The sequence below is a fragment of the Mobula hypostoma genome, chromosome 1, assembly GCF_963921235.1.
Source record: "Mobula hypostoma chromosome 1, sMobHyp1.1, whole genome shotgun sequence".
Classification (NCBI taxonomy): domain Eukaryota; kingdom Metazoa; phylum Chordata; class Chondrichthyes; order Myliobatiformes; family Myliobatidae; genus Mobula; species Mobula hypostoma.
The window spans coordinates 83,647,179-83,660,585 of NC_086097.1; the positions used below are offsets into that span (position 1 = coordinate 83,647,179).

Here is a 13,407-nt window from a genome sequence, read left to right on the forward strand (position 1 = left end):
TCTGTGCCTATATTGAGAGATGACAGACTACCTTAGATGGCAAAATAAACCCCGGGTGAAGTAACAGTGATCCCCGCACTCGTCTTGATTCGCATTTTTTCTGTGCCACCGGCAGACAGAAGTTTGCCATTAATCTGTGGTATGCATGTGTTTGGTCACTGGGTTAACGCGGCGAGCGAGACAGAGAATGACAAAGTGGGGGGGGGGATGTTTGCCTAATCCGCGATATTTACTGCATGAGAAAAGAATTTATGACTTTAGGAGGGAAAAAAGTGATTTTGTTTAAATGCAAAAGGCCTGACCTCCCTCAAATACGGACGCGCATCTATATGCAATAAGAAACTGGGTGGGAGAATCCCACTAAGGCATTTCGTGATGATGTGAATGACTTTTCAAACGAGCTGATGCCGCAAAAGCTGCGAGGTGTGAGGAAGTTTTGTCATTCCCCCCCCCCCCCGTCACCTCGGAAACAATTATCTGCAGTAAACGATCATGAAGATTACGCTCTGAGCACCGTTAATATCTCATATTTTCGTGTTCACTGTTTTTACAGAGGCATGATAATATATATTTAAAGAATACGTTGGATTGATCTGACAAGGCAATGAGTATTCAGTCCATTTCATACTTGAAGCACAATTAAAGCACAGATTCTACGCAGTTACGATCCGAGCGCAGTACTACCCATTGCACTGCAGTCACCCCAAGTCTCCTGGTCCCGAATGTAGCGCTGGCCAGTCTCTCCAGTGTACTCAAAGAAAAAAAATGCGAGGTTTTAGAACTTTATTACCAACCTCCAGCTGGGGGCGGGGGGAAACACGGGCCGAGCAACAAGTTACACTCATCAAAGTTGCTAGTGAACGCAGCAGGCCAGGCAGCATCTCTAGGAAGAGGTACAGTCGACGTTTCAGGCCGAGACCCTTCCCCAGTCCTGACGAAGGGTCTCGGCCCGAAACGTCGACTGTACCTCTTCCTAGAGATGCTGCCTGGCCTGCTGCGTTCACTAGCAACTTTGATGTATGTTGCTTGAATTTCCAGCATCTGCAGAATTCCTGTTGTTTGCGAGCAACAAGCTAGAGGTTTATTACAAGCCCCCCGTGTCCATCCCAGCTGATGTCAGAAGTCTGAGACCATATTCAGTGAATTAGAGTTTGCCGTCACCGCTACTTTCTCTCTGGGGAAAGATGCTGCCCACTTCAATGCATAGATCATTTTACGGGCTTTAGATCAATGATGTAACCGTTAATCTCTTCATGGAACGACCATATAGTTAATATGGTTTCTGTCTACGAATAATGATTATTGTAGTTTACATTAGAACATATAAAAATGTAGAAGCAGGCATGGGCCATTGGGCTTTCAATGCCACCATGGCTCTAATCTGCTGCGGGGACTCATGCAGGGTTTAGACTTGAAACGTCAACACCCTCCCCTACACACAACCCCGCAGATGTAGCTTGGCCCCCAGAGTTCCTCCATCAGATCGTCTGTTGCTCCAGATTCCCGCAGTCTCTGGTGTCGTCATCATGGATAATCTGCCCCGAGCACCAATTTCCTGCACGATCTTTGCATCACCTGGCTACTCAAAACCCTATGGGCCCCAGCCTTGAATATATTTGAATACGCTAATAAAATTCACGGCCTTCTGAGTGAAGAGAATTTTCTTTAATCTCAGCCGGAAATGGTTGCTCTCCAAACAGAGAAACCATTTCACCTGCGCGTTGTTATCAAGCGATGAACAATTCAGCGTTTCATTGAGCTCATCCCACGAACGTAGTCCCAGGCCGTTTAATTTCAGGGCCTGGAATCCTCCCTCCGAAGAATCAATCCAAGGAATCTTCAACGACTTCCTCTAGGCCAAGGAGCTTTTTCTTGAGTAAAGACGAGGCGGAAAAATGCAGGAGGAATCTCAATAGGCCAGGAGGCATCGATGGTAGTACATTTCGGGCCGAGGCCGCTCAACAGGGCTAGAAAGAAATGGGGCAGAAGTCAAAAATCCAAAGTGGATGGCGAAGGGGTGGAGCACGGGCTGGTGGGTGATAGGTGAAGGGGAAAGTAGGGGGTTTGGATGAGGAAAATGGGAATGATGTAAGAAGGGGAGATGGCAGGCGAACCACCTCTCCTCGGAAGGAGGAATCCGATAGGAGAGGACAGTGGACCTTGCAGGTGTAGGTGATGGGCGGGTGATGACAGCGAGGGCGCTGAAAGAGAGGGGATAATGTAGCAGAAGGATAAGGGAAATAATGGATAGGGGAGAACGGTTACCACAAGTTAGATTCCTACTGTACCCCCTGCCCCTCACCTGGATTCATCTGTCACCCGGCATCTCGTGCTCCTTCTCTTTTATTCTCCTTTGCCCTCGTTATTTTCAATCCTGATGAAGGGTCTCGGCCAAAAACTTCGATTGTTCAGTTCCATCCATTGATGCTGCCTCACCTGCTGAGTTCCTCCAACCGGCTTTGTACGTTACTCCAGGTTTCCTGCCTCTGTAATCTTTCTCGTGCCTCCATTAAGATGCAGCCAGTACCACCTTTGTAAATTGCCGCATGTCCTTTTCGGATCCAGGTGTTATGAGACGGGGACGGGTAGGGATGCCGCGATCTTTTCCATTGGTGTAATTTATCTATGTATCCAATGGCCCCTTCCATAAAGATCGTTTTTTTAAATTCAAGCAAAGACCCCGTCTATCCCTATGCTTTCAAATTACTGACGTGATCGCGGTTAACTCTAGGACTTGTTTACAAGCAGACTCGAAAGACAGTTCCCACTTGCTCCGAGCTTCCCTTGGTATCAAAATACACAATTCGCATTTTTGTCCACCGAGTTAACCTCTTGCGGCCTCCTTTGCAGTCGTGTTTTGTTCGCAGATTATTTGCCATGCATTTTCACTTCAGTAGGATTATGACAATCAATGGCCGCACGTATTTCCTCTTTTGCTCCGCGAAATGCAGTGTTCACACCGGGGAAACGCATCTGAGACCAGTCACCATCATCCACAGCGTGAGTGGATGTACCGCTTCATGGAACAAATGACAACTCCAATAGCGTCAGACTTTCAGCAGATGCCTCTGCTGCATTTCTAACTTTGCCTGAACGTGCAGGGCTGCGAATGATGATTGTAATAAATCACAAACATCTCTATTTCTCCGGCACGGTCTGATGATAACTGTCGATCACACAAGAGAGACTCCCCCCCCCCCAGACTACCACACACACACAGCCACCCACCCCACTACACCCTCTAACATCACAAGCCACCGGCGCAAATCGGCGGCAGTGACAGACGGGCCGCTCCTGCAATGGGAGTGGGCGCGGACGGCGCGGGGCAACCAATGGGTGCGGGAGGGGCGGGATTTCCGCGGCCGTGGCGGGGGGGGGGGTTGGCGCTGGGTTTCTGTGTGACTGGAGCCGGGAGAGCCGCATTTAGAGAGAGAAAAAGAAAGCGGAGGGGAGTGCCGCTGTTTGTACTCTAGTGAGTGCTACCTTGCAAGCAGGACTGTAGCAAGACACCAGCGGAACCATGGATCATTATGAATCAAATCACTCGCAGTCCGATGACTACATGCAGCAGGAGGATGACTGGGACAGAGATCTCTTGTTGGATCCTGCCTGGGAAAAGCAGCAGAGGAAGGCAAGTAACAGTGCGTTGTCTGGGTGCTTTTATCTCTGCACAGTCGGCTGTTTGTATTCACATAGAGAGGATCAAAGCATTATCCTCCTTGCTTACGTATCCATTCGGTTAAATGACAGCCTTTGCTAATCACCTGATGCTTTGTATTATATAAACTCTGTATTCGAGCGAGTTTTTGCGCCTCGTAAATGAATAAACTCTCATGGGGGGAGGGGTTTGGAAAAAGGGCAGACAGTAATCGTGAAAGCCGCAGATTGTGATTCGTAATTCTTTTTCACCAAATCTTTTCCGAGTCATTACGCTTTCATATCTGGTCTGGGATGGGAGAGGGACTAGGGAGCTTCCTGGAAAGTAGGTGGGTTCTGCTGGAGGGGAGTGCTGAAGTTCTGTGTGCAACAGATGGCCGCTGGACGAGTTTATTGAGCAATGCAGTGCCCGATATTCTTCCCGGGTTTGCAAACACGCAGAGGCAGATAATAGTTTTGAAGGGACAAAAGTAGGTGTTCATAACGAAGGAGGTTTGTTTCTATTGCCAAGGTAAGGTAGGGAGTGTCACGAGCCAGGTTTGGCCTTAGACAGGTAATCTCCTCTGTAATCTGATTTCCACCCTCAGCCAGTCTTGGCTGGGCAACATTCAGATCACCACGCCGCGGAGCAGAGGCTTCCCAAGTGTCAGTTCTTCACTTTAAACTAGGATCAAATAAAAGTTTCGATGACATCCACTCTCGTTAATTTCGCCATCGGCGGTGGTAGCGGTGGATATAAACGCGCGCGCGGTCTCCCTTTCTTCCTGGAAGAATATTTAGCCGAGCGCTGTATTTTAATCACCTCCAGAGTTCAGACTGTTTGGAGCTCTGGGCACTTGTAGAGGCCGAAGCTGTCCCGCTCTCCCCTCTCACCTGGCGTTACTGAGTCCCGGACAGTCGTCTAACTCCTCCCGGGGCCGCTTCAACGTCAGACATGAGGCAGAAAGCAAATAGAGCTTAATCTTCGAATCGCACCTTGTGCTTTAGCTAGTAGGAAGCGGTTAATAGTTAGATTTACTGCCTGGGACCAATTCTGTTAAAGTGAAACATGCTGTGGTTTTATTTGCCTCAGGTTTTTTTTCCCTCAACCTCGGAATCACAGTCTGTTTTGCTTGACCTGAGTTTACAAATGGTTCCTCTTTTACCATAAACTGACAAAAGTAGATTTAGGTGGTATAAAAAAAGGTTCTGGTACCTTTCAGACAACGCTGAGAAATATTTAGAGCTGTTAAGAGATTGTAAAGTATGAGGGTTGGGTTAATACTGTACAGTCATGTCCAAAAATGGTAACACTCATTCTATGCAAGTGTTTGATTTGTCTTGGCCAGAGGTTTCTTGGATTAGGTCATTTCACTGTATTAGGTATACATCATTTTAAATGTCTGAGTATTTCTGACTTAACAAAGAAGTGACATTCTTTTACTGCTTGCCTTCAGATAAGAGTGTAAATCCTTGTAAACTCTCTTGTCATTGTTACTGAGTGAAGGTGACTGAGGCTTTTCTCTTAATCTCCTCCTTCTCTGTTTATCAGGCCTAAGGAATGGACTAAAATGTTTGAAGAAAGGAGCTTAACTTCTTAAGAAATTGTTTGTAGATGTCCCGGTTTTAAATACTAATAGAAAGATGGAGCCTCAGAAAACTAAGTGGTGTAAGCCGTTAGACTTTGTTAATAAAGGGGTGTTCATGTCACTGATAGAGCCAGTCCACTAAGTGTAGCTGTCTTCCTGCTGTGGCTCATATGATAAATATACTCTCTCAAAGCTGTTGGTTATAAAGTTACAGCTTTGAAACTCCGTGCTGAGGAAGGCAAGGCAAATCTATTTCCAGCCAGGAGGGGTGTGTGACTTGGAGATAGGTGTGACTGCATTCCCAGATTTCTGTACCCTTCTGCTGATGGGGATTGAGGGATGCCATTGAAGAATTCTTGATGTGTTGTCTAGGACATTGCATCTTATAGACAGTGGTCAGTGTCATGAAGGCAGTGACTATCAGCTATGTGTTGGGGTACTGTTTCCCTCCCCACCCCTTAGATCATTAGGTAAGACAAATTCGTATTCAGATGGGAACAGGAAAAGAAAATCCAATTGGAATTATGAAAAGCATTTTTAGTTTGTAAAGTAGTTAGGATCCAAGCATGCCTGAAATGTAAATTTGTTCTTGTCCATTTATGTAAAATTCCTCCTTAGTTTCACACAGTCAGATTCTGTTGATTTTATGAGGAGATATACAGAACAGGGAACTTGAGCATACAGGTTGGTTTCATGGCCAGGGTGGTGAGGGTTGTTTTGTAAATTTTGGGCATTATCGTGGCTCAGTATGATATTGATTGTAGTGGTTATTTTCTGATTATCTGCTTTGGATTTTTTATTTTGATCTTTGTTCCATGGGTCATTGGCCCAGTATTATCCTTTGATTTGTCATCTTTACCAAAATTATTTGACACTCAGTCACCTCCCAGGCCCTTTTATGGAAGCAGTTAAATCGGAGGATCTTCCAGTGTTTTATATTTTTCAAGTGTACTGTTCAGTGCAAAGCAGGAATGTTGAATCATATAACTAAACCTGTGTTTGCACACTTGTGATGTGTTTGCAATACTTGAGCGCTCTCGTTTTGATTTAGCTTCTTTTGAAATTGTATGTGCCATCACAGACTTGACCTCCTTTCCCTCCCCCTCCTCCTCCTCCACACCAGATATCAAATGCTAACAGCTTTATTCTGGTTCTAATAAAATATGGCTTTATTGCTTCACAAGACACATGATAATCAGCAGTGTAATAATTCAGCTGGAATACACAGAATGACCAATTACAACGTTGTCGAGAGCTAAATTTTAATATCCCCGTAGAAGGGATATCAAAAACAAGAGGGTGTAGGTTTAAGATGCAAGGAGAGAGTCTCAAATAGGAATTGAGGGGGAAGCTTTCATCCACAGAGCATGCTTGATGTCTGGAGTTCGCTGCCAGAGGAGATGGTGGAGTTAGATAGAGTCACTGCGTTTAATAAATATTAATTCAGCACATACACTCAAACTGCTGGCTTGGTACCATGGGCTACCCTGAAGAGGTTAGAATCCAGGATATCCCCTGGAATTGTGAAAGCAGCAAACTGTTGAAAATACAGTTTGCTAGTCATGATGCAGCTTGTAAGTTTGCTAGGGAAAGGTGTTGCAACAGTCCTACCATACATTATACAGCACCGGGTATGGAGGTTCCAGTGCACAACATCGAAAGAGACTGCGGAGGATTGTAGATGCAGCAGCTCCATCACCACCATCAAGGACATCTTTAAAAGCAGCTCCCTCAGGAAGGTGGCATCCATCATTTAGGACCCTGACCATCTAGGATATTACTACCATCAGGGAAGAGGTATGGGAGCTTGAAAATGCACACTCAGTATTTTAGGTACTCTCTCTTCCCCTCCGCCATCAGATTTCTGAATTGTCCATGAGACTATTATTATTCCTCTTTCACTGTATTTATTTAATTTTATGTGGTAATGTAGTATTTTTTAATGTCTTGTACTGTGCTGTTGCCACGAAACATCAAATTCCACGGAAGAGTGATTGGAGGAAAGTATGGGGGGGGGATGTCAGAGCCCGGTTTTCCAACATGAAGCGCACTGCTGGAGGTGGTGGTAAAGGCAGATACATTAGGGACATTTAAGAGTCTCTTAGGCACAAAGGTGAAAGAAAAATGGAGGTCTATGTAGGAAGCAAGGGTTAGAATGATCTTGGAGTAGGCTAAAAGGAAGGGCCTGTACTGTGTTCTCAACGTCAGTGATAATAAGCCTGATTCTAATTCTGACTTTTCAGTCTCTCTCCTTTTGTCTGTGGAAGGATGCCACCGTGTTACAAAGGTTTGCCTCTGCACTATGGTCTCTGATGATCTGAAAGTTGTTGCCAATAATATACAAGTCCACAATTTTGTATAATTTAGGAGTCCTATAAGACTTGCACCATTTGCACTGTAAAGGAGCTAAGGATGGTTCAGTGCTGAAGCAAATACAATTGCTACCCCACAGCTCCCGGCACCTGGATCCACTCCGAACTTATGATGCAGTCCGTGGGGGTTTGTGCCTGTGAGCATGTGTGTTTCTTTTCGGTGGTCTGAGTACCTCCTGTATTCCAAAGCCATGCTGGTCGGTAGATTAATTGTGTATTGTAGATTGTGCCTAGTGCATTGGTGAGTGATAAAAGCAGGCCAGAGTTTTGGGGAATGTGAGGGAATAAAGTGTGAGAAGTGAACATGGGTGTTGGGTCAGTGGTAACTTTGTGGGCCCCAATTGCAGTTTATGTGCTGGTGGACTTTGTCACTTTGACTATGAAATGGTGGGCAGTTTACTCCGGTAGGGTTAATGCTGCTGTTCTTTTCCTTATCTTTAAGGATGCTTTACCACCACCCCCCCCCCCCCCCCGGCTTCTGGATGTCTCCCCTTCCCTCAATGCACAAGTGCATTGCAACTCGTGTTGTGATGCAGCTTCTGAGATGCTGCATGCCTTCTGCATTTAAGGTTGAGCCAGCCTGGCTGCAGAATCACCTCTGAGATCAGTTAATTCAGTACATGTAAGGGATCGAAACTGGGGATTTCCAGACCTACACGGTGCTTCAAAGATGCCACGTCTGCCTATTAAACCACATAGTGCGATCTTACACTTGCATTTTTATTTATTCTGTGTGTCCTTCACCTCACAGAAGCACTGTACAAGCAGTAAAGGACGGGTGCAAGTAGACTTTGGAGAGTGACTGCTAACTGGATGGGCACTGTTAATTATAGAGTGCTGGAGATGTTGACACTGCAAAATCAGATCACACTTGTAACAACAGTCATAAAAATAGAGCTTAAAATGAAACATGTTTTTAACTATCTTTCTCTCAAGCAAATTCTACTTTGAATTGATAAATATTCAAGTTACTAAAACATCTATGGGTTACAGAGGGCAATGGCGATTTTTGGATTGAGGTAAGATTGGGATTGATGATTTTCACAGACAAGCTGATCATCAACAGTTTATGAAGCGTTTGCTGCTATCTTTGTCCCTATAAATCCTGGTTATTGTTCGAAAGGTATTGGTAGCCTGGCACTTCCTCAAGTAGCTGATCAGAGGCAGGCTGTAATGGTGAGTGTCACAGTTGATTAGTTAGTGGCAAGAATCACAGGTGAATTTTAATCTTGTCCTCATTTGGTAGACAGAAAGTAGTAAGGATTGTTGTGTTGGAAACTGAAAGGAAATTACTCTTCCCCAAGTTGGGTGCACGGTGGCTCTCTAGTTTCCATGATTGAGAAAACTTGGCAAAACAGAGTAGGCTTAAATCTGAAAGCATCCTTGACTATACCAAAGTCAAAATTGTTTATTTTCATAGTACCGTAGTAATTTTATGTATTGCATGATACTGCTGCCGCAAAAAACCCACAAAATTTATGACATGTGAGTGATGATGAACCTGATTCTGATTGTCGACTGAGAGTGGGAAGAGGGGCAGGGAGAAGGAAACCATTGTTGGGAAAAGGACAAGGGAGAGGAAAGGGATATATGTGTGTGTGTATATATCTGTACTGTTCATGTATTGTGCAGGTGCAACAAAAAACTCGCTTGTAGCACATCACTCTCAATCCGGTCCCTTAACAATAGGGTCAGAATTCCCAAACCTGCCATTATAAGGATGTTATCTGTGAGAATATATTGATATCTCAGTGAAGGACAGTACTGAGGGAATGCTACATTTTTTTACGGATGAGATGTGAGACCTGAGCCCCAACTGCCTGATGTCCATTGCAAGGCATCAAATGGCAGAATCCTCCCATTGTCACGAGAACAACTTATTTCTTCAGCAGGACAGTTGTCATTCATCAAATGCCATTGTTGGTTGCTCTCTTTGTCCAAACTACAGCAATGCACTCCCTCCAAAGTTAGTTCATTGGTTGTCAATTTTGTTTATAAAATGTCAGTATAAAAGTTTGAATTGAGTTTTGCACAGCAAGCAGGTATGGTAACATTATTTTCATGTTAACATTTCACTATGCAGTTCCCAATTCATCAAGTGAGAATTGGATGCTTTCTATTTGTTTACCACTCTATGGAAAAATAATCACGGTTAATTGGTGTAGCTGCATCTGAACTGGGAGATTCACCAATGGAGAAGTGATCATATTGAAAAATTGCTGACCTTTAAAAGTATTGAGCTCTGCCAGGCAATTAAACACTCATTTTATGGTGCAAATTGCATTTTCAGCTTGCTTGTGGGAGGCATTTCTTAAAGAGATGTCTTTCAAGTTCAAGGGAGCTACTTTAAAAAATCATATCAATTTTGAACTTCAGCTGGGTCTATGAAATGCTTTGACACAATTCCAAAGATTGCATTATGGAATTGTAAATGACAATGTGGCTTGGCAAGTGTGGTTGATTATTTTGTGGCTTTTGTTACACAAGATCTGAATTTCCTTTTCATTTATGAGGGCAATTCATTCATTTTTTTTTTCTTTCCCCTTTTGTGCTTCCACAGAAACAAATGGCTTAAGAGTATATCTAGTCACTGTGAAGTCGAGTGTCAGGAAGACTGAAACCTTCACCTCTGACCCTGTCCTGGCTCTCGTCCACTATTACATATCAAGTGCAGTTCACAAATTGATGTGGGGGATTGTGACAACTTTTCCGTCCCACCCTTGTCAACCAACTCCAGCTATCCTGACTTTTACGTTTCTTTGATTCTGACTTGGACCCCTTTTTGAACCAGCTATTTCATCCATGCTGTTGAACATCACTCCAACGATCTGCTCATCTGGACAGCTATTGCATTTCTCTTTGTGTCCTAGTGTAGTGCTTTCATGCTTTGCTTAGATTTCAAAGATAATTAACTTCAAGAGTTTGATATTGAAATGCTCAGTGGTTGTGAATCATAGAATCATATGGATCAGAAAATGACCCTTTCCTCTTATCCATATTGCTCCTGAAACCTGTCAGCACTAATCTCACTTACCAGCTTCGGCATGTGTACTTCAATGCCTTTCCTCTCCAAATACCTGTACCATACACCTTTTAAACTTTGTAATTTGTATTTTCCTCCACTCCCTCCTCTGGAAGCTTGTTCCTGTCACTGAAAAAAATTCCTCTTGGATCTCCTTTTAACTTTCTCACCTTAAAACCAGTGCCTTCGGTTCCAGAGTCCCCTGCCCTGGGAAAAGGATTTTATCCTATCTACTTTTACCTCATAATTGTATGAACCTCTAACAGGTCACTCTTTAGCCTCTGATATTTACGTCAGAATAAACCCAGCTGATCCAATTTCCGATGACTACAACTATCCATTCCAGAGAACATCCTGGTGAATCTCTCTATTGCACCACATCCTTCCTGTAGTGTATGTACTCTATGACTGTGGTATGTGTCCGCTACGTGGCTGTCAAGTTCAAACATGAGGCGTGCAAGTGTCGGTGAGCTCCATTATGTGAGTCTAGTCTCTGACTCATTGTAATATCCTTCAGCAGTTTGAAAGAGACTCCAGTGCAATTTCTTTTTAAGCCATCAAGGATGCTGGCAATGGTGAAGAAACAGATATTTAATGTGGCATCATTCTGATGTGCAATTTCTTTCTCATTTAAAAAGAAATCCTGAACTGCAGGGCTGAAATGTACTGTTCACCAGTAGTTGTAATGAGAAGTAAGTACCTGGGCTGCTTAGCAGCTTATAAGCATCGTGAAGGGTTCACACATTGTTTTGACACTGGAGCTGGTCGTTGGTCAGATTGATAAAAGATCATGAGGCTGAATCAGTGACTTTTTCTCTGGAGATGTTGCTTGACCTTTCTTGAGCAATTCCTGCTGCCACTGTACTCTTCTGTATTTTATAGAGCGGATTAGGTCATGGCAACAGGTTTCCTGACCTGAAGAATGGTGAATGGAAATCAAAAATCATGGGAACAGGCTGATTTTTTTTTTCTCCTCTGCATCACTTTACAGTCATATGATCATGATTAACATGCCACTGTTTTGCATACAGATTCTACAAAACAGCATTTGATTTATTTTAAATGGTATGGTTGGATTTGAATGCATTTTCTCTGGTTTTGGAGCATAGGCATTTGGATGCTAATTAGTTTAGACACGTTGATCAGTCGTCAGAGAAACAGTTCGTAATGGGAGATGTACAGTGGAATCTGTTTATGGGATAGCTTGCAGGTATGGAGCGGAGAGGGCAAGATGGAATTTGCATAGCTGATTCTGTTGTGCTCACTGGAAGTATTATGGATGGTAACATTTTTTTTTCTCTTGCTGCTCTAGACTTGATAAAGAAAGTGATCATGGTGGAAGCCAAAAGTTGAATCATGCTGCTGTTTGAGGTTGAATATAGTACGCAGCTTGCTTAGAGTGCTAAGTCTTGTGGGAGTCTAGGTGGATAATTATCAGTGAAAGTTGGATGAAATTTCCTCTCTGTTGCACAGTATTAAGCGTTGTGTAAAGTACTCTTTGTCATACAGTAGTTAAAGAATTGTATAGCATAGAAATAGCCCATTTGGCCCATCACACCTATGCGAACCATCATGCCTATTTTTAGGTTAATTCCACTGGCCTGCATTAATTCTATTTCTCTCTAAGCCTCGCTCACTCAAGAATCCCTTAAATGTTGTTACTCTTCCTGCTTCCACCACCTCCTCTACAGCTCATTTCCAGATACCAATTGTTCTGTGAAAAATTTACCCTTAAATCTACTTATACCCTCCTCCCTCTGACCTTAAACTTCCCTGTGTAAATTTATATTACGCTGCTGTTGTAGATATAGTACCAATTAACCTCAGTAAGAGATTCCATCCTTAAGCCACAGTATGCGTTACTTTTACTTGAAGTTGCACTCTTACGAGAGTGGGAGATGTGACGGGAGGGGAGAGACCAGAAAAAATTTCACCATGTTAAAAGTGCAGGTGTGTATGAATTCAGATGAGGGGAATGTCAAACTTGGGACCGATGCCTTCTGTTGCTGGTTAAGCCCCCTACAGAAACTAGGAAACAACAGGAAGCATTGTAAAGATACACAGTACTCTGGGCCTTCAGGTAGAGAAAGAGTGTTTGGAAGTTTTTCTTCAGAGATCATCACAAGATATTGTAGTAGGAAAATTGGACTTGCATAATGGTGACATGCAAATAAAGGTAGTATTTTCTTCTATGCACTGGGACTCCAAACTGAAATACATTAGTTGATAGACACGAGATTCTGCAGATGCTGGAAATCTTCAGCAACACAACCCAAAATTCTGGAGGAACTCAGCAGGTCAGGTAGCATCTATAGAGGGGTATAAACAGTTGACGTTTTGGGTCGAGACCCTTCATCAGGAGTGAAAAGGAAGAGGGTAGAAGCCAGAATAAAAAGGTGTTGGGGATGGCAGGGGTAGCAGTACAAGCTGGCAGGTGAAAGGGAAGACCAGTTGAGGAGCAAGGTGGGTGAGTGGGAGCCACTAGGTACTTAGCAGAGAGTCTGGGCCATTGCTGATTCCAGTGCAATTTGAACTGATGCCAATAGGATTGTTTTTGTTATGAGATAATTTATATAAAGAAGACCTTTAGAATACATAAAGTAGGTTTCTCACACAGGCCATTTCACATGTAGCTTGATGTATAGCAGACAGAAACTCTGATAGGTTGCTTCCCTCAACCACTTCCACCTCCCCAACTTTAACCCTCCAAAAAAAAAGTATCTGGATGTAGATATCTGCAATATGTCCCACAACTACCCAAGCCCACCAATAGTTCCATTTAATATCA

At 43.6% G+C, this 13,407-nt stretch overlaps 1 protein-coding gene and 1 long non-coding RNA gene across 7 annotated transcripts in view; one reads left to right on the top strand and one right to left on the bottom strand.

Annotated features, from left to right (window-relative positions):
- LOC134348489 (uncharacterized) overlaps positions 1 to 4,584 on the bottom strand; it is a 39,729-nt gene extending 35,145 nt beyond the window's left edge. Inside the window, exon 1 of the long non-coding RNA XR_010018432.1 lies at positions 4,531 to 4,584. This is a non-coding gene — a long non-coding RNA (uncharacterized LOC134348489). The remainder of the gene's footprint in view (positions 1 to 4,530) is intronic.
- The window catches only part of actn1 (actinin, alpha 1), a 260,652-nt gene continuing 250,630 nt past the window's right edge, over positions 3,386 to 13,407 (top strand). For all 6 annotated transcript variants that reach the window (XM_063051909.1, XM_063051926.1, XM_063051944.1 and 3 more), the window contains exon 1: positions 3,386 to 3,631. In XM_063051909.1, coding sequence (XP_062907979.1) covers positions 3,521 to 3,631 — 111 coding nt within the window. In that variant the 5' untranslated portion in view covers positions 3,386 to 3,520. The remainder of the gene's footprint in view (positions 3,632 to 13,407) is intronic.